Here is a 25,807-nt window from a genome sequence, read left to right on the forward strand (position 1 = left end):
GGTTCCTCTGAAAAAGTTCATCCTTAATGAGCAAAAAGACCCTGAACACAAAAAGACTCTGGTCCTGGAATTTCTAGGAAACTCTACCCTGTGAATCCCAGTCTCCAAAACATTTTTTTTCTTCTATGCCTGTAACCAGAGGCCTTAGAAATATGTGAAGGGATAGGGCAGGACACTGACTAAGGGCCCAAAGAAATGTACATCCTGAATCAACATTTTCAGGGGCGTCCTGTAGGACATCTGCACTCAGATGTGGCTTCTTGGGCGTGGCACCCAACAGAATATTTAAGGCACGGCCCAGCACTACTGGACTTGACCATCCTGTCTCTGCTTCTCAGAACATGGCTACCCCAAAGTCTCACTTGTATTTAGTCCTCTGAGTAGGGTTATGTGGCTGAGACAGCTCACTGGCACCCACATTCGTTCTTCCCTTCTTTCTCTTAGCAGTAGAAATCCCCGTGTTTTATCTGGGCATGGGGTCACCCAGTCAAAGCATGCATTACACGCCTCCCTTGCAGCTAGCTGAGGCTGAAATGAGTAAGTACTAGCCACTTAATAAGACAACTTTTATTAAAGTTTAGAACCTTAATAAAACAACAGCTTGCCTTCCGCTATCCTTCCGCCCTTTCTCACAGATGTGGTACAAGTGAGTCTGGACCACTGTCAGGGACCACATCTTAGGAGATGAGAGAGCATCAAGAGAGGAAGAACCCGAGTCCCTGGGTGATGGCGTAGCGCACAGCAGGCTGCTTACCTCCTCGGACCACCCACCTGCCTCAGGACCTTTCCACAACAGGGAAACACACGTCCATCTCATCAAAGTCATTACTGGAGTTTTGGATATCTTTGTTGGATCTGCTTAACTTGTACCCTAAATCGTACAGATCCCGAGAAGAAGGTAATCCGGTTAAATGCAGAGAGTCACTTACTTTGGCAAAGAATTTGATCTCCTGGTCATGGGGAGACTTTTCAGTTTTCCCACTGCTGACAATGGTTTCTACAAAGACAAAAGTGACACAAAGTTGACCAGAGCGAAAGAAAACAAAACCAAAAGGAGTCACAGCATTAAAGAAACAGAGCAGCTTTTCGTCATGAAAAGGCCATTTGATTTCATAAAATATCTAATATTTTACAAAGTACTTTATAATTGTGAGGGTTGGCTATTTCTTCTAGGGTTTCACTACTCTTTTCTCTACTCTACTGATAAGAAGGCAGCTTCAGAGAGGTTGAGTCATATGCTCACAGGCATAAAACAAAATGATGGAAAACTTAGAGGAGGATGAGTTATGTGAAAAATGACAAATGATTCAGTCAAACCTAGAAGGGAAACCAAAGACAAAACTGATTTTTTTTAAGTGCGTGTGTGTGTGAAATCTCAGCCACTGTGTCTTTCCCTAAACCATATGTTTCAAAGAATCATGAACAGCTACAGTATGAAAGCATCGCTCTTCATAAAAGGAATATCTAATTCCTTTCAGTATTATGAGAAGCACACATTTTTCTGATATTTCACAATGATACTTACCCAAATGGGCAATAAACTCTTGAGCAGAATCAACATATTTCAGGATCTTCTTCAAAAACTTATAGGCAAACCTCTTTTCCATGGAGGAGGCATCCAGCCCCATATCCTTGATACCTCTAGATTGGAAAGGGGTAAACCCCAGGGAGTAACAGAGATAACAATGTGACTTTGGTGCACAAGCAATTTTCTCCACGTCAACTCTGCTTTCCAAATGTTGATGGCTATGCTGGCTTAGCGACCTGACTCATCATTTGACTCATTTCCCCTTGCACTTGAAACCTGCCTCTGTGAGCATGCAACACCTGAGCGACAATAATTTCTGAAAAGATTTTTCAGAAAGATCTTTGTCATTCATTCAACAAATACTGAGCTGGGGATAAATCAGAGATGCAAACACGAATCCCTGCGCTCATGGAACTTACGTGCTTGCTATAAACAGGTACAAACGCTACATAAAACGAAATATAAATTATCTGGGGACTTCCTGGGTGGTGCAGTGGTTAAGAATCCGCCTGCCAGTGCAGGGGAAACAGGTCCAAGCCCTGGTCCGGGAAGATCCCACATGCTGCGGAGCAACTAAGCCCACGAGCCACAACTACTGAAACCCGTGTGCCTAGACTAGCCCGTGCTCTGCGACAAGAGAAGCCACGGCAATGAGAAGCCTGCGCACCGCAACGAAGAGCAGCCCCTGCTTGCCACAACTAGAGAAAGCCTGCGCGCAGCAACGAAGACCCCACGCAGCCAAAAATAAAATAAATAATAAAATAAATAAATTTTAAAAATTATCTGGAATGCTGTAAGTAAATAAGTTTTGTGAAAAAGAGAAAAACTAAAGCAAGATGAAAGGGCCCAAGAGTACCTGAAGTGGGGTTGAGCAGACTGTCGTGTTAAATCAGTGCTGGGCTTATTGGAAGGACGACACTGGAGTATAGGCTTGAAGGAGGTGAGCCATAGAGACATGAGGGGAGAGAGCTTTCCAGGCATAGGGAGCGGGGGTGCAAAGTTCCTGAGTGGGCACATGCATGCCGAGTTGAGGCCAGTGTGGAGGGATGGAAGTGAGCAGGCAGTCAGAGGGGCATGGGGTGGGCAGTGGAGGCAACCGTCAGGGTGCCGTGGGCCGTCCTTAGCATTTTGCTTTTGCTTTGAGATGGGAAGCTATTGAGAGTTTTGAGTAGAGGAAATGACATGATATGACTCACATTGTGACAGAATTACTCTAGTTGCTAGGATTAAAATTGACCGAGGGCAAGGACTGAAACAGGCGGCCCAGGAAGGAAGCCCTTTTCAGCAACGGCAGTGACAGCACGAAGGGTGAGAAGTGGTCAGATTCCGGGTATCTTAAGGGGAGAGCCGTCAGGATTTCCTGAAGGATTGGATGTGGGTTGAGGGAAAAAGAGAGGAGTCAAGGTTTTTGGCTTGGGCATCGGGAAGAACAGGCTGTCGTCAAGTGATGGGGAAGTTGAGGATGGAGCAGGTCTGAGGCATGGGTAGCGGGAACCTAGGGTTTCTCCTTGGTGACAGGGATGTTACCGCCTTATCAGTACATCCAAGTGCCCACCACGGGCTCTAGCTCAGGGTAAACCACTACAAGGGTATGTTTGCTGAATTCAGTGGTCTTTTTCCTTTCCCCCCCGCTATTTCCTTGATTCCCTTCTTATAGTCAAGAGGAATTTTTCACTTCTGTGAGCAAGTTATTTATTGGCAAATCATAGTCTGCATGCATCTTGGTGTTAAGAACAGGATTAAAATGACGATGGGAGTCTTTCTTAAATGCTTCCCCAGAGGCTGTCTCCTGCTGCCTGACCTTTCCCACTCAACAATACAGCAAATAGGTTTTGTTATTTTTTCATATGAGCTACAACAGAAATATTTGTATAGATTTTTACTTAGGTTTCTGTCACTCAGTGGCAAAAATTCTGTAGGAAACTAAAAGAAGAAACAGCAGCTGGCTCAGCAGACATTTCTTTCAGGAGGAATGGCTTATCGAGGTGGGGACACTGCCTTGTTTTTCGTTCTACAAAGGACGCCGCAAGCACAGCCCATCACCGACACCTGACCAGCGGGGGAAACAGGTTCTACCTTTAAGACTTAAGCAGCCCAGACCATCCTCACCTAAAACATTTGTCTAGATGATTCTGACAAACATAAGTTTGAGAGAAAGTCTTAGGAAATCATGATTCATTCAGTCTCTCCAGTGGAGTTGCCATCTTTGTTCAAAGGTTGTTGATGTCACTCATCTTCCCTATTGTTATCATGGCATTTCATTAAATATCACATAAAACAAAAAAACACAAGTGTGAAGAGAGCTGGTGATTCTGTGAGAACTAAGCTGCATATTTTGCAAAGACCTGCGATTGTAAGTTTCCAAAAACAGCGTTTCTGAATTAGGTGTGAGACAACCGTAAAAGATAGGGAGGAAATTGAAAAAACAAACAAACAAACAAACCCAGAATACCGCATTTACATTGTTTTGTATGTACCTTAATTCTCTTAACTGTACCTTAACTGCTCTTCAGCCCAACTTCCAGAGCTTTGAAGATGCATTATGGATGTGGTTTATAATTCCAATCAATAAAACAACCAACAAAGATGAGATCTGGGGGCCTATGGTACAAGATTTGTGAATGAATGAATGTGTGTTTGTTTTAATTAAAATTAAATGTTTAAGGTATAGATGTATAATTTGTCACGATTCTCTGCTGTAACTCATTTTTAGAAATTGATGTCGACCAGTCTTATTTATGTCGGAAGAGAGGGCTTCACGCTCCAGAATAAACATCTATTCATTTCAAAAGACTCAACCGCTATCCTTACTCTGATCTGCTTTGCAGGCAGGTGATCAAATATCTAGAGCACGAGAGACCACACAAGCCTGCCCCTGGCCCGCTAACGTCACCTGGAAGACGACTTACCTAGAAACCACAATGCCGTTCACTTGGAGGAACTTAAACAGGTCCTGGGCCTTCTCCCGGTCCCTGAACTTTTCCTTGGCAGTCAAGGTGTCGTACGGTACCAAAAGAGGGTGACTGCCGCCACCTGGGGTCAGTAAAGTGAGAGATGACAAAATAGGTGGCTCTTCCTTTGCACTTCTGGGAAACACACCTGCCCCCCAGCTCACCTTCTGTAGGAGACGCTGTGAATCTAGCTCACCTTTGCTCTCCAGCTCCAGCTTCTTCTTCTTGGCCCAGATATTGTGATAGTTCTCAGCTATCACCTCCACCATCCCCTGTGTCCCACCAGGGAGATGACAGTCAGAGAGAAAGCAAGCAAGAAAAATGGGTTCATATCTGCCCCGCTATTGCAGGCAGCCTCGGGAACAGAGCACCACCAAACGCTAATGGCACATTGCTGAGTGTCTCCCATCATTAATTAGTCTTTGCTTATGCACCCCGTTAGTTTTATATCTTCCCATACACACAGAAAACAATTTCTAATTCTGTCCTTGTCTGGTAACTTATTATCTTGGCAGTTTGATGCATTTCTGAGAAAAACACATTTCCATTGGAAACTGCATTCTGGTGGCACTCCATTTGTCACAGGAGTGAAGTATTTTACTCCTGACCTGAGATAGGGAGCTGGGAGTGGGGGGGTCAAGCAAAACTCTAGGATCCCCGAAAGCCTTTAGCTTTGCAAACTAAAAATAATCACGTGTTGGAGAAAACTGCCGCACATAAGATTTCTCAAATAGAATGCATCTTTATGAGGTTCATAAAATAGTGACCCGGAATGAAGGGTGTACTTTGGAAAGAAACTTTCTTTAAGGTCCAAAGCGTTGGTCTGATGGACCCTCTAAGGAGTAACGGCCTCAGGCTGGGGCCGGTCACGGTCACTGACATGTGCACAGGGCAGGAATGGGGGTGAGGAAGCTTAAGCCTTTAATTTCGTCCTCTTGGGTGTAAGTCCCTAAATCCTACAATGATGACTTGTCTGTACCACCAAGGGCAACTCAAGTGAATCCACCACGGGATATGCGATTGTCCTCAAGGTTGGGGGGCCCGGTGTGAGCAGTCCAACAGCCCAACCCAGGGGCCACCTCGTACATCTTCTCCTAGTTGTTAATAGCTTTGTTACTAGTTATTTCTCCTGGCTGTTATAAGTTCTGTTTTGGGTTTTTGTACAGTAATTTGCTGTTCGATCTTCCTTCTATTGAGTCATGACCTGCTATGATGTCTCCGGAAGAAGCGCAAAGCCTCACCTTCTCAGACTGTTGGTTAATTCTGCTGAGACTGTGTCGGATGAGTGGCCTCTGCTCGTTGTGGCCCTCTCTAATTTTGATATTTCAGTGGTGATACGTTTTAGGCATTCTTCCCCCTCGCCCCTTTCTAGAACATTCTTTGGAGGGCAATATGTCCTGCACTTGAGGGGTTTTAGAAAGTCCGTTACGCTGTTCTGAAAGTATCAACACTGACCTGGAGCTCTCTGGAGAGCACAACATTGGAGAGATCCAGGGGAGCAGGGCTGTAGCTGTTGCCCTAGGAAAGCAAAGGCAGAATCACTGGGTTTCCCGTTACTTGCCTTATTCTCACCAGCATCCCTGACTTCAGTGGCCAAAGATATGTCCCGAAAGATTCCCAGGGCTCACTGGTGGTGGGCCTCATCTCTGATACCCTGGGGATAGCTTTCCCAGATTCTCCATGGGTTCCATTGGCCTAGTGTTGGCCTCTGGGCGTGATGGTCATACCTGGCTGGCCTGGGACACGCTTCGAAGCTTCTCATTTTCCCGCTGTTGAAATAGGGCTTCTCCCTCTTTGGTCCTCTCTACCGTCCAGCCCACAGCCAGCATGGTTTTCAGGGACTCTCTGGCAGGCCAGCGATAAATTTCCTTCTCCTGGAAGAACATTGGAGCAGAAGAGCTGTGCAGGGCACGCCCCAGCACTGTGGCTGGCTTGTCTCCCAGAAGAGAGGTCCTCCCGCAGTGGAGGGGGGCTAAGCGGCTCCAGCTTCCTCTCACTGGGTCAGAATACCCTCTGCAGCATCCCGTCTGAAACATGTCATCCGTCTTTCTGAGGTTTTTAAGTACAGGACCCCACAGTCTCCTGCTTTTAGAGGGAATGTGCCAGACATATCCACAGTTTGTGGAGAAAGCAGAACGAGAACAGGAGAATGACTTCTTCCCTCCCCCCACCCCCCAGCGCTGCCACCTCTGCCTCCTCTGTGCCCCGCCCACTGCACAAGCATCGCCAGCCCTGGACCCACCCCTTTCTCTCCAGAGTGACTTCTGTTCTCTAGTAGGTATTTAAGATGGGACACGTCAAAATGCATTTGCACAAAGCTCTCCTCCGAGCATGGGAAATAGACATTCTTAGATTTAGAATTCTCTTTCGAGCCACGCACAATTTTATAACTGGTCAATATGCACATAAAGATACACATGTCATCCTGTACCTGTGACACTAGGTCTAAAGCCTGCAAGGAACTCTTACTGATCGCAAGATAGGAATTCAGAGTTGAGTTGAACCAAACCTCATAACTTGAAAAAAAACACAAACAAACCAAGAGACCTGTCCACGTTTCCCTGGGGACTCTCTCCTCTATTCTTTTTATCCGTCATGATTGGAAGTCCTTTCTATCTGAATGTTCTCCAACAGTGCAAGTCCCCCCGCCCCCTGCAACAATCTAACAGAAGCCCTTCCTAGTTCAGTTACAAGTGAAACACAAATGCGTTTTGGCCCAGCCTCTAAGTGCTGATTGGTGCGTCTCTCTCCAATGGGCTTTCAGAACCAAATAGCAGAATGGGAGGCTGGGTTCTCAGAAACCAGTCTTGAGGCTGTGGCCCATGGGCCAGCTCCTGAGGAGTCTGCCGAGTCCTGGAAAGTCTCTGAGGAACTGGATGGTGAATGTGCCCTCGACTCCTCTGCCGGCTGATATAATTCCCAGGGGAGGGAGATTAGCATGGCCTGGTCCTTACCTTCTCTGTTAATGTCTTGAAAGGCCTGATCAGTGGATGGGTCTTCACATTTTCATCCAGGGAAATTCCATATTTCCATCCATTCTGACTCTGTAGAAATGTTCTCAGTTCAAATATCCTCGGCACCCAGAGAGCCCCGCTATGTGACCCACATCCCAGCTTCAATTTTCACTGAACAAATAAAATAATGGAACGTGACAGAGCTTGGAAATTTCCCTCCAAAACGTCTAACGGATCCTTTAGGGCTGTCAGGCTCTCTGCCCCTGCATTTTGAACCCTGCTCCTTTACTTCTTCTCATTTTAGTTGCTGTCCCCTCCACTTACTCGCTTGTGTTTCAGGCCCACTACAGACGGAAGCATGCTTCAGAAGACCCGAGAACAATGCTTTTCAGAACCATGTGTCCCAGTCACAGGCAAGGACAGATGTCAAGGCTGAACGCTTGTGAGTATTGGACCTACTGGCCACGGCGTGCAGGAGGCTGCTTTGGTTTGCACCCCTTGCCCGCCAATCCCGAGCAAAGCTCTAGCAAGGCATGTTTCTAGAATCATAGAGGTTTAAGGATTTCAAAAGTCATGCAACAAACATCGGTGGAATGCCTGTGACAGTAGGTGCCAAACTCTGTCCCAGGGATGGTGGATACAGAGATAAATAAGGCTCTGTTTTCCATAACCTCGCAGCCCAAAGACTTCCGGTGGCTCTTTCTCAGCCTCTGCCAATGTCCCCTCGTTAATGTGGCTGTTTCTCAAGTTTCTGTCTCTTCTCAAGGAACACTGTCCCTGCGGGATATAATCTAGGCCCATGGTCCCTAAGTGGATTGATCCCAAATCAGCATTTCCAGCCCAGATCTCTCTCCTAACTTCCATACCTATTTAAGCTCTGCTTGGATGGCCACAGGCACCTCTCAACAGGTCTGAAACAGCACCTGGAATTTCACTTCTCTCAATGGCTCTTCCTCTCAGGTTCCCTGTATCTCCGTGAACGGCAGCAGCTTACATTCACTCTTCAAGCTGGAAGTGTGGGACTCTTCCTTCTCTGCGCTCTCTCACGTGTGTTCAACCTCCCAGACCTATTGGTCCGCCCCTCCTTCACTTTCCTGCCAGCGCTCTAGCTCAGGCCACCATCAGCTGTCACCTGGATTACTGCAACGGCTTCCTGTGCGGTCTCCCGTCTCCAGTCTTGCTGTCTCTCACGGATTCCATTTTCTACACCACTGTCAAGTGGTTTTTATAAAATACCCTGCTCAGGGCACTCTGCTGCTTTAAAAATTTCTGATTCCCAGCTGCCATCATGGTAAAAATCCAAATTCTTTCTGGCTTCTACTGCTGCAGCGAAGATCTTGTTGGCCCTCTAGGCTCATGTCCTGCCCTTCTTCCCCTGCCCTACTCCGTGACCCCGATGTGTCGAACCAAGCTCCCCTAAAGCCACCACACTCTCTTGCTTCTCGGGGTCTGCACCCACTGCTTCCACGGCCTGCAGTGCACTTGCTCCCCTGTGCCTGAACAATGGCCCCTCATTCATCACACCCTGTAGGTGTGAGCAGCTCGAGGAAGCGTGCCCGGACCCTCCCTATTGGGTTGGGGTCTCTTCCTGTGTGCTCTCACCCCGTGCTCATGCCCATCACAGCATGGGTTTAATGGCTGTTTAATGGCTGTTTAATGGCTGCTTTACTTGGTTTCTCCCACCGATTGTGGGGTCCTTGAGGGCAGGGGAAAATACTCTTCTCCTGTCAGATTATCCATGCCCACCTGGCAAGGGTGAGCAAAGTTGAAGCTTCCAGGCTAGGGGATGAGAGAGATCCATCAAATACCACGCCAGTAAATGCAGAGTTGGTAACTGGTATATATAAATGTATAACTGTTGCAAATCCAACTACACAAGACTGCTATAAAAACACGGGGAAGGAAAAGAGCAAGGTGCTAAGAGGGCCTATATCTGAGAAATCTGGGAAAGAGGCGTCCTAGGAATTCACACTTGGACAGATTTTGAAGGAGGAATTGGTGAATGGTGTTTTCACACGTGTGAGTGCAGATGGGTACCTGGCTCAGACAGGGGGCAGATTCAGGCATATGCAGAGAGAGAGAGAGAGAGAGAGAGAGAGAGGGAGTGTGTGTGTGTGTGTGTGTGTGTGTGTGTGTGTGTGTGTGTGTGTGTATGCGCGCGCGCGTGAGAGAGAGAGAGAGAGAGAGAGAGAGAACGAGCCTAAATGAAGGGGATATGGCTGGAGGGCAGAGGGTGAAGGGAGAGATGAGGCTAGAGATGGTAGCAGAGACCAGATTAAGCAGTGCCTATCAGGCCATATTAAGGATTTTGACGTTTACATGAAAAGAGTTGGAAGTTATTAAGGGATTTTAACAAGGAGAAGGGGCTGGGTTGGAGAACTTGACCCATTTGGGAGAATCTGACCAAATTTGCACACTGAAACCATCACTTGCCTGTAGCGTGAAGAACGGACCGGAGAAAGTGCACGTGGGCAGACTAGTTAGAAGGTTATCACATTGTCTGGGTGAAAGATGAGAGCAGCCTGGACGAAAACCACGGCATGGGCGCAGAGAGAACCATTCACATTCCAAAGCGACAAGGAGGTGAAATGCACATGGCTTAGGGATGGACTGGATATTGCGATGGACTCATGTGTTGTCATCGGCTGCTTTTGTGCTACACCAGCAGACATGAGTAGTTGCAGTGGAGACTGTCCGGCCCACAAAGCCTAAAATGTTTACTCTCTGGCCCTTTACAGAAAAAGCATGCCAACCTCTGCTCTAGAATCATGAGTATTAGCCCATTCTACAGATACAACGATTGGAGTCATCATGAGCTCTCAACAGGGGTTCAGGAGAGAATCAGAGCAGAGGCTGAGCCAGGGCTTCAAGCTGTCCCTCATCCAGGGTGCACCCAGGCAGGTGGTTGCTGCGGCCTTGCTGTGGAGACAGGTCCACCGTTACGGGCTGTAAGCCGCCTCTGGGCAAAGGCCCAGCGCTTAACTGGCTGCCCACAGGACTCCGAGATGTCTTTGGCATTCCTCCCCATGTGCCTGCCAGCATTAAAGGGCTGACAGAGCAATTAAACTTATTAGCAGCCTGACCTCATGTGGTGAAGAATTTTAAACACCAGCTGGACAGGCTTACTGATAAGGGAGAGTCTGGAAGTTCCAGCACTGCCCACCACAGGAAGCCGCGTGTCCTCCCTAGAATGAAATTCAGCTTGCTGGCAAAATGCAAGGGTAAAGCTTTCCATTCAATTTTCCCTTTTTCCGACACTACGTTCAAAGGAAACATTTAATAAAAGCCTCCGGCCCCACATTAAGCCTTTATGTCAAACACACGCAAGCATGTGCTTGGGCGCCGACTCCAGGAAATGCAACGTGAAGACAGACATTAACACTCCCAGAAGCGATCGTTTTCTTGAGAGACACAAAAAGCCGCATCAGCAACTGCCCCGCCCATTTCTCCGATCTCCACCAGCCCTGGGAAACTGCCGCTCAGAAATAACGAATGCCATTGGCATAGCGAGTCTGTCGCTTAGACAAGTCAGGCAGACTTCCAGGATTGGACCCTTTCATGTTCTTGGGCTGCTGTTTTTTTCCCCTGACAATTATGGGTTGGATGAGGATCCCTACCTTATCACAGGCCCATTTATCATGTGAGTGCTCAGCATACTTGGTGACGATGTATTCCAATTTTTCAGGCAAGGAGAAACTGTGAAATGAGGGGAAAAATAAATTACAACCTCCCCAAGCACTTCAGTCACATGTGCCGAAAAGATGGCCAGAGCTAGCCATCAGCCATCAGAAGTGGCATGTGATCAACCAGCTAACCCCAAATTTGAAGGTGGACCCCGGATGCAGTGACCTTCCTGAGCTCAAAGCATGTCCAGGACGAGGTCGCAGACACACCCACGGCTAATCAGAGGGCGTCTCTGCAGCAGCCTCTGCTTCACAGGTGGCCTCCCTCCAGCTGCTCTGGGTTCCCTTGGCTCCTAAGAACCACTTTGGCTCCCGGGCCACAACTGTCCGGGTTAGACCGTGAGAATCCCTTCATCCAAAGACACTGTCCTGCCATCTCACAACTCCGATCTGCGGATGGCAGAAGTGGGTAGCTACAGGACCAAATGATCCAAAATAGTGCTTGTCTCCCTTTTGGGGTTTGGTGATTCATGTTTAAATACTAAAATCATGGCAACCCAGTAGGCACACCTGTCAGTTCTGTTAGCCCTGCAGCTTTTGCCCCTTCTGTTGGCAATACGCCTCCACTTCGCTTTAAGGAATACGTCTTCCTGACTTGCGTGCAGGCTTATGTGAACTGTCTCTGAGGAATGGCTCTGATGAGGCCAGTCAGACTCACTCTTCCTGGGATTTGAATCTTTTTTTTTTTTTTTTGGTTGCACTGCACGGCTTGTAGGATCTCAGTTCCCCGACCAGGGATTGAACCTGGGCCACAGCAGTGAAAGCACTGAATCCTAACCACTAGACCACCAGGGAACTTGGAATGTGAATCCTCAGTTGAGTGAGACCAGGACAGCAAACTCTTCAGGGTGACTCATCCAATGTGGACACCTGGAGAATGTCCATCTGGTCACTCTGCCTTAGTTCCTGCCCTGGCTGAGGCCTGGGCAGTCAGCCTTTCACTAGGTTTTAATAATGACCCCACATCCTTGCAATAAGGCCCTTTTCTGTTTAAGTTTTGGTCACAGCCCCCATTACTCATATTACTCAAAGAGCCATACTGATGTCAGAGGTCTATGTGAAGAAATCAGAACTCTCAAAAAAACACTGGGCCTTCCCTGGTGGTGCAGTGGTTGAGAGTCTGCCTGCCGATGCAGGGGACGCGGGTTTGTGGCCCGGTCCGGGAAGATCCCACATGCCGCGGAGCGGCTGGGCCCGTAAGCCATGGCCGCTGAGCCTGAGCGTCTGGAGCCTGTGCTCCGCAACGGGAGAGGCCACAACAGTGAGAGGCCCGCGTACCGCAAAAAAAAAACCGAACAAGAAACACCGAATGAGTCACCATTAGCACACCACTGCTTGAGTACCGCATTGTCTCATAATGTTTATAAAAGCATCCAAGTGATCACACTTTTTGTCCTCCTTCAGCACACTTACGTTTTCATAGGGCCAAGTTCTCCAAATCAATACCTGCCTTCCCTTTGGCCTTAGCTTGAAGGCTCACCACACCCCTTACCTCTTCCTTACAGCAGGTTCAATTCGGTTTCCCATCATCCACTCAGCTCAAGGCTCTGCTGATGGAATATGTATTTACTTTTCCCAAAGATGAATTTTATATGTTATCACAAGCTGACAGCTCCGGGGAAGGGCTGAGGCTATGGCTCTCATCTGAGAACTACTGCCATAAAACATAAGTTCAAGGGGCTCACAGAGGACGCCTCCTTTTCCCTGCACATTCTACAGCAGTTTTGGAGCTTTTCGTTGAAACTGCAGCTGGAGATGAAGCCTGTATGCCCCACGACCCATAATCATAATTGGGGCCGTACTGCCAAAGGCAAAATTGAGCAGATCTTGTCTGATACTTTGTCCGTGGCCTAATCATCACTAGTGAGGAATGCTGGAGGATCAGGGGGAGAAATGAAAAAGCGCTATTGTAGAGTTTTTCCAAAGATCCAGCATCCGTTGGCAAAGAGCAGGTCCAGTCGCTCAAATAAGGACCCCATGTTGTTCTGCCCTCACACCCTGAAGTCCTGCTGGAGCTCAGCTGAGTGTTATTTATGGAGATGTTTTGATGTATGATGTTATTAGTACTGTACAGGCCTAATTCACAAAGAGCAAAGATTTTGTCAAAAAACTCATTAATAAATTAATTGCATCATTTGTCAGGGTTCTTGCAGTGCCTCAGGTGACATATGTGGAGAGCATCCACCTCTTATAATACATAACCCAACCCCACCCTCCAAAAAAAAAAAAAGCCCAGAATATAATAATACAGCATATAATCAGATACGGATGGATTAATCTTTCAGGAGTTGAGGACAAAATCTAACACCTAATGTGACTTGTAGTGTCAAGGGACACGATGAACCATGTTGGCAGGAGGGAAGGAAGGGAAGCTTAAATTTCTGGCTACCTTCTGAAAGAGAAACAAGCCACGGGGCAAAATCTAGGACCAGCTTAGAGATGATTCTGGACTCAACTCACTTCATGGTGTTGATAGGCTTGGGGTCAAAGTTGCCATCTGCGTCCACTGAGATCTGTTTCTCCAATGTGGCTGAGATCCTGGTATCTAAATAGTCTGGTGGCAAGGCCCCAGCTATAGCACTGAGACAGGGAAGGGCCATTCGGAAAAGATCTGGGTCGTACCTCTGTGAGGAAAGACAAAGACCACGTTAGCACACACACCAAAACCACAGCCCGCCAGGCAGAACCACTCACCGATTAGCTGGGAAGAAAATAAAAACACGTGCATTTGCCCAGGTTAACCAAAACGGGGAACGTGTAAGGCCTGTAATCCAGGTATCCTTGTCACAGAAAAGTGACCTTCTGTAAAGCCTTCAAGTCACCGTTTGCGGTAGGTTGAGAAACCTTAAATCAAGGTTTAAATCGATATCTCCTAACTAGTTAATTGCAGGGATATCGAAAGGTTAAAGCGGTTCTCACTAGGCCAACAGAGGCTACAAACTTGTCGGCCATAGATGGTCATAGAAAGTGACCCACCCTGTGCCTGGAGAGGGCACAGCGGCTCTGCTGGCTCCCTCGGTGGCTGACGCGGGTCATATGCTGACACGATCAGCAGGCTGCTCTGTATCACAGACATTCTCTCCTGAACCCGGCCAGGAAGGAATCTCAGTTAAAACGTGTCAGGTGAGGGACAACCTTTGATCTGCTTGTACTAGACCAAAGGAAGATAGGAGGGAAGATGACGTAAGTGTAGGTAAACACCAGACTGCGGCTGTACACTTGCTCCAGACTTCTGTACGAAAACCTGAAAAACTTCTCATTTTCTACCTTTAAAGCTGGTGACCTGTCTACGGCCAGACCACCCTGAATGTTCCCGATCTTGTCTAAAGCTGGTGACGTCACAAATCTAAATCTGGGGTAAGGGAAGGGGAGGCAGGTGTGAGGCTGCCTACATACAGGTCGGGGCTGTAATCCAATCAGACTGCACAGGAAGGCTTGGGATTCAGAGGCCTGTGTCCCCCCTCAAGCTCCTTCGCCTCCGTGGCTGGGAAGCACCTCGCCTGAATGGAGTCAGGTCTCCTGGGAATCCCACGTCCCCGCATCGGGGCAGACGCTAGGACTTCTCTAGGCTTGAACTTGGTGAAGGCCAGCTAACCGGGGCCACACGACATAGCAGGGAAGGGATGGGGGCGGGGTAAGTCATTAATACTGGAACCAGGAAATATTTCTGTGATTCACTCTGGAAGTGGCCCTTCCATATATTCGCTTGGTGAGTCTGGCAAGTCATCAGCTGCTCTTTCTCTCACCTGTCAAATGAGGGTCGGGGTAGTTCCTACTTGAGAGAGTTGGGGTAGTGAATGTGATCTGCTTGTGAAGTGCTTGGCACACTTCTGGGCACATGGTAGATAGAGGCTGACGAGGTATCCGCTATTCTTACGTGCAGGTGGTTGTATCACCGAGGTTGGGCGACCCCCCCCTTCTCTGTTCAGGAAGCACTGCCATTACCTTATGGGAAAGGGAGTCAAGAATCCCCCAGAAGATCTTCTCTGTCAGATGCAGCTCATCCTCCACAGCCAGACCGTAGCTCCCCCAGCCTGACGGCAGACAGTAATACTTCCAGCACTGTTCGTAGTGATTTGTCAGAAGCTGGGAGGTTGAGAACGGATGTGCGCCAGTGGGGTGGGGCAGAGATGATCCACAGGTATCAGCAGCACACAGGGGAGAAGAAAACAGCACACACGCCTCAGGAGAGTGAAACCAACGATGGAAACTGTTCGGTTATCTACAGAGTGGCCCCCAAACGCGGCTGGGAACGGTCTGCTCTTGTGCCTAATGAGCTCCAGCCTGAACGGAATCTACCTGATTAATTCTTGTGCCTCCTAACTCGTCCCTCATATTTCCTGGAAAATGGAGAGGAACTGTTTCTACTCCTACTGAGAAAATGCTACCCTCCGGAAGTAGTCACTGTGTGCTGTTCCAGCCAGTCAGGGATGGGGAGAATTTCTTCTGAGATCTTTGCTTATAATAAATCTGGGAGATCCTGGTAATGCTGACATGGGGAGGGGAGGGTGGGGAGTAGGCTGTGGGTCGGCAGATTTTCTCAGCATTGATTACTGCCCCTGGCTTCCCTGCCTTTCACTTGAGCCTTCTGACGGTCCAGCCATGTTGCAGCAGTTCCCCACATGGCCAATAGAGGGCACACGTACACTGCCAATGGTCCCATCTCAGCCGGCGGGATCCACATCCTCCAAGAAAAATCCCGCTGATCTAAGGGGTAAAGGTGAGCTTACTGAGTGCTATCGATGATGTTTCTCTGGCAGCCAGAATCCAGCTGACGGCACAGGTCTACCAAGGAAGCAATGCCAGGTTGAACTGTAAAAACTGTCGTTTTTAGCTAAAGGATTTTTTGGGGGATGAAAACTGGGAGTGTTAGGGTTAGACAGAAGAATGAGCCCGTGGAGGACTGTGGAATCTCTGACAGCATACAAGCTGTCTTCTGCGTGGCGTGCTGAAAGAGGATGAATTAAAGGCTTCTGGGAATTCTGTTTATCCCAGTAAAATGCTTCTTGAAATCCTTGCTTGAACTAGTGATATTCCTGAAAAGAGGGAAAAGTTCTGTTGAAATCACTGGGCAGAATCTTCAGGTGTGGCTGGCCACTGCTGACCCTTTTGAATATGCTAATATGGCGGGTGCCTCAGAGGTAAAAGATGAAAAACACTGCCCTCTGTGTGGGTGGCAGAGTCTGGTGTCCTTCTACCCAGGCCTGATGCTCCCTATACCAGCAACAAAATGTTGGTAATTTGGGGGAAAATCAGGAATCAGGTGGCTAAGAGAGGGCTCTGTGGCCTTACTTTTCATTAATAAAACAAGAGAAAAGAAGTAAAAAAAAAAAAAAGTGAAAAAGAAGACCTGTTACAGAAGGAAAAAAAAAGTACAACACAGTATGGAATAGAAAAGGGACATTTTATTTTCTGTACCTAAATGAAGAATCACAGGGCCTTCAAAGCCTTTTGAGATTAAGAACATTCTGAAAACCTAATTAGGGCAGGAAAGTACAAAATCCAAGTGCCCTCACTAACCTCTGCTAAATAACAAGTAATTGGTAGAAATCGATTAAGGAAAATTGGAGCAGTTAATGAATCTAGCAGAATTACTCTTTCCAACCTTGACACTCAAGAAGGGATTTGATATTGGAGACTGTATTTAGTTAGCTGTCAATTTAAAGGAGTAAAACCCATTTAAGATGTACTTTGCTACCCCAGTTGTGAAGATCATGTTTTACAAGGCAAGTTTCCTGTACTATATAGACTGTTTTTTCTGTAACAATAGAGAGGTTTACCTTAAGAGGCATTTTGCAGTATTCACTGAGTTGTGGCACATCAAAAACTAGACGTCGCAGGAGTTGCTGTAACATGGAAGGCCTCAAGTGACTGCAGTATGAAATAAGAAAAACAAAAGGACAGAATGAAAAAAAAAATAAGGAAGAGGGAATGAAAGGAATACTCAGCTATAACCATATATTAGAGCTAAGCTTCAAAACACTTAGCTCCTAAATCAAAAGATCATGGATAAACCACAGTCTTCGATAAAACACTTTAAAAACTGAGTACAGTTAAAATGCAGAAAGAGGGAGTAGGGCTCATGGCTTGAGATCCCTAAGGTTAAATTCCAATCACCATGTGACAAGATGTCCTAGGGTCTATGCACACTCAAAATACAGCCACTGATTATGTACAAAGAAGTCTGTAACAGAAAGAAAGTGCAGGTGGTTTTAGAGCCATTGCTACGAACCGACCATCCTCCCGAACTCTGCAAAGGAAGAAGTTAGAGGTGATCAGCTGCATGGGTGGAATCTGAGGCCACCTTCTGGTGTGATCTGAAGGGTGCTCTGAGTTACTACCTGATCCCTGATATTCTCATTATTGAAATCATTTCTTTGGGTTAAGGGTCTGTCCTCAAAAAACTCCTTTAAAAGGCAAATTGAGTAATTAGAGAACAATGTACCAAATTATCAAAGTGTTCATGGCCTTGGTATTTGGTGCAAGTAAATTCTGAGATAGAGAAAGGAGAGATAAGCAACGCTGATTTAGCCTATATTTTCAGATTGCCAAACCTTTCAAAACCCAGTGGAACCTCTGGATTCTTCCCAGTGAAAATACACACTTACACACAATTTGGCACGTAAGTTCAGCCCATGAGCCCCTTTCAGAGATGCCTAAGAGCCATGGAGGCAAAGTTAATAACTGATGTTGAATGTTAAAATGCCAGGAAGAAAGCCTTGGAGGCATCTACAACAAGAAGGATGGACATGAATGGAGATGGGCAACAGAGTTCGTCTGTTTCACAACTTTTGGTAGAGCTGGGCTTGCGATAAAAAGCCCTGGAGTGAACAAGTCAGGCATAATACATAGAAGAAAAAAAAAAAAAACAAAGCTTGTCTCTAAATGTAGTAATTATAAGCATATAAAGTTCCTCATTTTTTTTACATCATTTACCCAATTAGCAATATCACCTTAGATTGACTAATGAATAAAATCAAGAAATAAAAAAAAACTCTAACTTGATTAATTCCTGACTTACTAAAAATAAATTAAAAATCTACGTAAGTGTCAGTTTGTCTGCGTTTCTAGAGCTCAGATGGTTAAGAGGAGGAGTGGGGAAGCTCCTAGGAGTACAGGAATAGGGCTGTGAGCTCTATTTTTGGTTTGATGTAAAATTCTAATTTCCCCAAGGTCTGATCTGATTCTTTTTTTTTTTTTTTTTTTTTGTGGTACGCGGGCTTCTCACTGTTGTGGCCTCTGCCGTTGCGGAGCACAGGCTCCGGACGCACAGGCCCAGCGGCCATGGCTCACGGGTCCAGCCGCTCCGCGGCATATGGGATCCTCCCGGACCAGGGCACGAACCCGCGTCCCCTGCATCGGCAGGCGGACTCTCAACCACTGCGCCACCAGGGAAGCCCTGATCTGATTCTTTAAAAACATTTGCGCTAACATCAGTCTCACCATGACTTTTTTTTTTTTTAACTAGGAAACAGCTTATGCTGGGAGACAGGACTTTTGGTTTGGTTTCTAAGATACCTGCTGAGTTCAGATCTAGCAAAAGGTAGAACAAGATCTATAGCTGTGATCGATGCGGCTACCAGCCAATTACAGAATCGATGCTGATAGAAGACTTTCTTTCTGTGCAGACTCACTGTTTATTCCCTTGGCCACTACTCAGAAGGAAAGTAGGAGCCCATGTACACCAGTAATGGGGCTCTTGTCCCTCCTTTTGAAGTGGCAGCATGGAAACCCTAGTCACCCTATTAATTCCTAGAGGCCTATAGTGTGTTTACCAAGCTTTGTCTCTCTTCTAAGACCACCAGTATTCAAATGAGCTTAATTCTCTGCCAGTTCTAATAATACTGGAATGAATGAAGTGGTGTCAGAGTGTAGGGCCTGATTCTGGCAGAGGATCTCAGAGAGAAATCCCTTCTGTGGGGCCTGGGTGGCGGTCTCCCACCTTCCACTCCACACCCTAGGCAAACAGTACTGTGCATGACACAGTTTGGTCCCTAAAGTAGTCGAAGCCTGTAGGCCTTAGATGATAGAAAGGTAGCAGATAGAGGTTAATTTTAATAAAGCATTTAAAATGGAAGGACCATTGTTACACTTGAAATATAAATGTGAGATTGCCTTTTAACTTGATGTCCTAAAAGGACGGACCAATTCCTTTTTTCTAGGCAGCACTTAGACCCTCACTGCGTAGTCATCTCTTGTGTGACTAGGAAACAACCCATTCAACAAGAATCAGGACCAGACCCAGCTGGCCGCTAAAGGGGGCACCTGCTGGTCCTGGCTCCAGGACAACCTGCAGCAGTGATTCTCAGTCTTGGCTACAACATGGCATCATCTGGGGAGCTTCACAAGCTAGAGGTCTGGCTCTTACCCCTAAAGGTTTTGATCTTTTGGGCCGAGGTGTGGCCTGGCATTGGGGTAGTTATTTAGTAGCTCCCAGGTGATTCTAATACAGAAAGATGAGCCTCAAGGGAGAGGCGATCAGAAAGAACCTGGGGGATGTTAGAAGTTTCAGATTAAAATATACATACATACATATCTATATCTATATCTATATCTATATCTATATCTATATCTATATAAAATAGATAACCAACAAGGACCTACTGTACAGCACAGGGAACTATACTGAATATCTTGTAATAACATATAATGGAAAAGAATCTAAAAAAGAATATGTGTATATATATATATATATATGTATAACTGAATCACTTTGCTGTACACAAAACTAACACAACATTGTAAATCAACTATATTTCCAAAAAAATTAAAAAAAAAGAAAAAAGAGCCTGTAGCAAGTAGGGGACCCAGCACATCCTTAGAGTCTGAGCATATCCTCAGACTAGATTCATCAGGTTTTGGGTTACACAATTCAGTGCAGCTGATGTGGACGCATACGCGGAAGTGAAGAACCTAAGACCGGGTACTTACTTGCAAATGGCCAGCAAACACTCCTCTATGGTGTCCCTCTGAGCTTTGGTGAGGGAACGGCCCTTGGAAAGCCTGTATATTGTCTGCAGTGTAGAGTCGATCAAAGAGGAATAGTGCTCTGTTCCAGCAAAGAGAGGGGCGCATCTTGTGAGAAGCGGGAGCACGGCAGAACATATGTACCTGTTCAGTGCCAGCACGGCCTCGGTGGTGCTTAGGGAGACCTAAAGAAAGAAGATTGAGACGCTGACTAGTCTCCTGGGAAAGACAGAGCCAGGCTTCCCCCTGTACTGAGCTCTCATCTAGCAGGGTGGGGAGGTGTACACATATGCGTGTTTCACAGTGACAGGCTGAACAACTTTCTACCTTGTCTGAAGAGGCCCATTTCTCTTTTGCATCTTAAATGAAAAAGAATCAGGTTAAAAGAAACATTAGACAGAAGAAAAGCAGAGGTTAGCCAGTGCTAACTCATTCCAAATGGTCCACAAACATCTGTTCCCTTCAAAGAAGAAGCCGAAACGCTTATTAAAATCAGCTGATGACCAGTCTAACCCAACGCCCTTGATATTTGCAAAGGCCAACTGCCAGGCTACTGTATTACCATTCTGGTTTTCGCTCTCTGTTTCCACCGTGTGGAGACTCACAAGCTGTCCTCTTGCGATTTTGAGATTAGTAAACGGTTACGAGCTGAGCAAGCGCTCAGACTCACTGGTTGTGTGACAATTTTACAGAGAGGAAGTGGAGCTCTGACCCCATCACCTAATTTTTGAGGATTGTGAGCAATCTGCATCTGATAATTGGCGTGAGGGTGAGGCATCACTGAAGGGAACTAACTCTGCGTGGGGAAAACGTGTCCAAGGAATAGAAATCAAGGGCCTTCTCTTAAACTCTGCTGTAATCCTCATTCACAATGTTATCTCTTGCTCATTGATACAGGTTAGATTTAAGGAAGGCCCACTTAGTGACACTAAATATAGCCAAAGCATGCTTAACTACCATCTTTGAAAAGTGCGGAACTGTCAAAGAAACCTTGAGGTCCACAGAGATGAAATATTATCCTTATTTCCTGTCATGATCACAGCCATCGTATCTGTAACACATTTCCTTTAACTTATGATCTGATAAACTGTTTTCTTTGAATGGCACATATTTCTGGGTGTTTCTATTAATTATCAAAAGTTTGCCTTCTAGGAGCTGCAGTAATCATATGGAAAGAAACAGCTAATCTTCCACATTTATCACTTTAAAAGACAGAGTTGTTAAAATGAGGAAGGAAGAGCTTTGATTCCGGTGGCTTAAGAGTTTTCAAAAAAGAATGCATGAAAATACGTGTGCTGAGGAGCCGAATCCAAAACTTCTTTTGTGGTAGGTGGTGTGTAGACAAGCATATGATTTGAACACCAAATTCTAGAACAGTATTTGCTGTTTATTTGATCTATAAACAAGTTGAATGCTTTGATCAGGAAACTTGGGAATGTCCCACAAGTTAAAAATATTTTAAGATTTTAAATCAAGGAATTTATAGGAAACCTCAAAAAAATCGCTGTGGAAGCATTGTTTTAATTTGACAAAACAGCCGTATGCTTCTAATGCCTTCGTGGATATACCATTTCTTATCTCCATGCCACAGGTAGGGACAGAGCTCCCATTCAGACTGGGGCTCCTCCTGCTTTCCATTGCTGGGTGACCCCATCCGTTTCTGTGTAACTCGTTCAAATGGAATCCACCCCAGTTAAGATATTGGTTAGCTGACCACCCATCACTAGAGCTCAGACCTCTATTGCTGTTGGACACCAGGTGGAGCCTTTGAGAAACTTTATGACTGATCAAGAAGATATGCCACTGGCTCTTTAAAAACAACCCTAAACTGGCCAAGGTTTGTTTGAAAACTTACTCGGATCTAATTGGTCTTTCCTCCTTGGACCCAGGACTCCTAGTACACGATCTCTCTGCTTCATCCTGACTTGGGGCATCTGGCCTCCATGTGTTCTAACTCCTGGGGCCTCCTGTCTTGATGTCTCTTGATGTTGGATTACCCTACCTCACCCTTGACTTCCAAACTTGGATTTGCACTTGGCCTCTTACACTGACCTTGTCATGCCGTGAGCTTCAGACTATCCTTCCTGATGGTCAGTGCACGTAACTTAAGGAGTGAGGGTATGAAGAGTATTTCCAGCCTATCTTGCTGCCAGCCATCCTTTTTCATAAGTGACAGAGCCATAGTTCTCATGTGAGGTTTTGTCTCCCAGGGTGCCTCTGGTGAATTGCTTTGTGGGGGGGTGTGCTACCAGGGGGCATGTAGTACCAGTAGAGGCCCAGGATGCTGCTAAACGTTCTGCGATGCACAGGATGCTCCCCACCCCCACCTCAAAGAGTGCTGAGCTTGGGAAGCCTTGCCCTAGAGGGAGCTAGATTGAACATCTGAGGTCCAGTCTACCTACATATAAGTCTCTGGACTAATTAATTCATCTGCCATTTCTTGGTTCCTCTATTTTCTCACCCTTTAAAGCAAACTGTTAGTATGTAATCAGTGAGTAGATAGAAACTATTCACTTCTAATTCCAATGTTAATCATTTAAAATGATGGAAAAATAATTTTTCTTATTTTAACCACTTACTGTATCTAAGGAGGCAGAGGCTCTCAAGTCAGGTAAAAACCCAACTTCCAACAAGTGGAGCAGGAAAGTTTGATCCTTTATACCGTAAACACGGTCCAAGAACAGCACCATGGGTGCCTTGTGGTCGGGGCAGAAGTTGGCCGCCATATCTGGTTCGCTGACTGATCCATCTGAAAGACACACAGAGAATGTCATTTCCCCTTTTCTAGCTCCACAGTCTCAAATGGAACACAGAGCTTGTCTGGCTATGGCTTGTTCTCCTGACAAGAAACAGGAATTTTAGAAATAATACAATGTTGTGCTACAGTCAGCTTATACTGGCTTGGAAGAACTGACTGTTAAAATTGCAGGAATTTTGTGAGCCAGTTATTAGATATATCCATTATTAAAAATTATGATTTGCAATTAAGTGTATTATATTTTAAAAGGTAACAAGTACTCAAAGATCACCACTTCCTAATTATTGTACTATAAACTATACTTGAGGTTATTTACATCTGTTGTATTTGTATGTTGGAAGCGCAGTGCAACAGGGTGCTATGTGCATTCTCTGTCCAACTCCATGCTCAGTGGTGTCACACTGGGAGCTTGAAATTGGTGGGTAAATGCCAGGAATCAGGGCTTGATTTATTGCTTTGTTGAATGATGAAGAAAGTGAGGGAGAAAAAGGTAAGGCAGATTAAATTGAAAGGTGTGTCATGCTTACAGCCATTGCAACATAAATAGCACAAAACTGAGGAAATATTCTTTCAGTATTTAGAAACTATTATTTGATTTGGGTGAAATTTAGATCAGATCATCCAAGAAGTCTAACCTTATTTTAATAGAGCAGTTCAAAGATAAAGTGGGGGAAATATCATGAAGAAAATAAAAATTTCTTGACTTGGAGGACAAAAAGGATCTTGAAAGAGGATAAAAAAGAAAGTCTTCCTCCTACTGTTTTGTGAACACCAAAAACTAGGAAAGAGAGCCCCTGAATGATCAAGCTAAAGTCATAGCGTCTATAAATACTGTACTTCGTAAGGCACCCTGAGAGCCGCAAACATTTAGCGCTATCCAGCCAAGAACCTAAGGCAGCCCAGGCACCTGTGCAGGGCTCTGGGAGAGCAAGGAGAGAAGACACCTTCCAGATAGGAGGCTGCCTGCTTCTCCTCCCCTGAGCACCAGGGGGCGCTGTTTCCGACCATCGGAGGCTGAATTAATCTCTCAGACACGTGGTGTTCTGAAGAACAGTATTTTAACGGGATACTAATGAGGGCTTTGTGTTCAAAAGGTTTGGGAAGCATTGAGCTCAACATTTATTTTCTTTATATTTTGTTTTCTCAGAGCCTTTATAATCTTAATGTGCTTCATGTAGTTATAAAATGTGATATATTCAAGAATGATGTCACCAAGATGGGGGGGGTAGGAGACCCCAGCCTTGCCCCCCCCCCCCCCCCCCACCAAAGATCAACAATTAAACACCTATCCATGAACCAAACCAGTCTGGGAGAGCTCAGGGATCCACTTAAGAAACTTCAACAGAACGGAACAAAAACTCAGAGTAAGTGCACAAAAAGGGAAGGAAGGGTAGCTGCATTTTGCCTGCATCGCAGTGGCAAGAGTGGAACTCCTCAGCTGGAAAGAGTTCCTTTTGCCAGAAAGCGAGAGTGTGGTGGGTGACCGGCTTTCCCAGCCTTCTGGGGCACTGCACGAAGGACTAGCTTTGGTTTCACCCCACCCAGAGACTGGCAAAGCTGAGGTGTCTAGAGATGGCTAGGAACAGGGAAGAAGGGCAGGGGCTACCAGTATCAGCCACACAGTAGGAGCCACTGTGGTTCCCGGCGACCTGCTTGCTGAGGACCCAGCAGCTTCTGCCACTGAAGAAACCAAGGGCCAGCACAGCTGCCACAAAATCCAGATTTCACCGGTTTTTGTCCCACAGGTTTTTGTGTTCACAGATGCCCAGTCACCTGACTCTCTCCCCAGTGCCTCTCCTGCAACAGCCATAACCCAAAATCCGCACGGGCAGCCAGCCCCAGCCTTGTGGTTGTGAGAGTACAAGATGCCACCTAGACCCCTTCAGCTGAAGGGTGAGTCACTCCAGCTGTGCAGCTGCATGCTGCCAGCCCAGCTCTCATCACTGGCCTGCACTGCTGTGCACGCACCCAGGTGAGACCCTGCAGGCACGGGAGTGCACGCTGATAGCCAGGGTCTCCGCAGGTTCTCGTGTACCCACGGTTGGCTCTGGTCTTTGCTGTTGCTCCCTGCCATTGCCACTACGTGTGTGTCTGCAGTTGGCCTCTGCCACTACACAGTCACCTGCAGCTGGTCCCTGCAGCCAAGTGTATGTGTACCACTGGCTCTGGCCACCACTACTGCCTACTCTGGTCCCTAGTTACTAGAACCTAGAAGCACTGCTTAGGACCCCAACAGCCCTTGAAGCCACTGCGGACCCCAGGCAGCACTTGCCGAGGTCCATGCAGTTGTCAGTGTTGTTGACCCTAGTGGCCTGAGTCAGTAAGACACCATGCCCCCTCTGGACCTGAAGCTGCCGCACACCCCCGTACTTGGTGCCCTGTACCATTAGACCTTGGGTCACAGTACACTTTAATGAGCCCCATCTGAAGGTGAAGCTCTTTCTTTGCCAAAGTCAGTCCATAAAGTCTGGAAGAGGTGACTGCTTCTTCAAAGGCACAGATACCTATGCGAGGCTACGGGAATCATGAAGAATAAGGGCAACATGACAGCACAAAAAGAACACGGTAACCTTCTAGTAACTGAACTCAAGGAAATGGAGATACATGAATTGCCTGTCAAAGAATTCAAAATAATTATTCTAAAGGTGCTTAGAGTGCTACAAGAGAATCCAGATAAACAATTTAATATAGAGAAAACAGTACAAGAATAAAATGATAAGTTCAACAAAGAGATAGAACAGAACATTAAAAACATAAAAAAGAACAGAAAAGAGATACTGGGGCTGAAGAATACAATGACTGAATGGAAACATTCAATAGAGAGCTTCAATAGCACACTGGACCAAGCAGAAGAATCCGTAAACTCAGAGACAGATAATTTGAAATTACCCAGTAAGCAGAAAAGAAAGAAAAAAGAATGTATAGGAATGAAGGTCTTACAGGGCTTACGGGACACCATTAAGAGA

The 25,807-nt window shown here is 46.3% G+C and overlaps 1 protein-coding gene across 3 annotated transcripts in view; it reads right to left on the bottom strand.

The window, feature by feature from the left end:
- Positions 1-25,807, bottom strand: part of RYR3 (ryanodine receptor 3) — a 557,501-nt gene that overhangs the window by 90,686 nt on the left and 441,008 nt on the right. For all 3 annotated transcript variants that reach the window (XM_082842048.1, XM_082842046.1, XM_082842047.1), the window contains exons 47-59: positions 22,663-22,832; positions 20,048-20,268; positions 16,897-16,987; positions 15,062-15,202; positions 13,577-13,740; positions 11,051-11,129; positions 7,434-7,523; positions 6,207-6,353; positions 5,935-5,997; positions 4,676-4,751; positions 4,438-4,561; positions 1,526-1,641; positions 930-997 (exon numbers count right to left, since the gene is read on the bottom strand). In XM_082842048.1, the coding sequence (XP_082698174.1) occupies positions 930-997; positions 1,526-1,641; positions 4,438-4,561; positions 4,676-4,751; positions 5,935-5,997; positions 6,207-6,353; positions 7,434-7,523; positions 11,051-11,129; positions 13,577-13,740; positions 15,062-15,202; positions 16,897-16,987; positions 20,048-20,268; positions 22,663-22,832 (1,550 nt within the window). The remainder of the gene's footprint in view (positions 1-929; positions 998-1,525; positions 1,642-4,437; positions 4,562-4,675; positions 4,752-5,934; positions 5,998-6,206; positions 6,354-7,433; positions 7,524-11,050; positions 11,130-13,576; positions 13,741-15,061; positions 15,203-16,896; positions 16,988-20,047; positions 20,269-22,662; positions 22,833-25,807) is intronic.

The sequence above is a fragment of the Leucopleurus acutus genome (assembly GCF_964270905.1).
Source record: "Leucopleurus acutus genome assembly, chromosome: 1".
NCBI classification, from domain to species: Eukaryota; Metazoa; Chordata; class Mammalia; order Artiodactyla; family Delphinidae; genus Leucopleurus; species Leucopleurus acutus.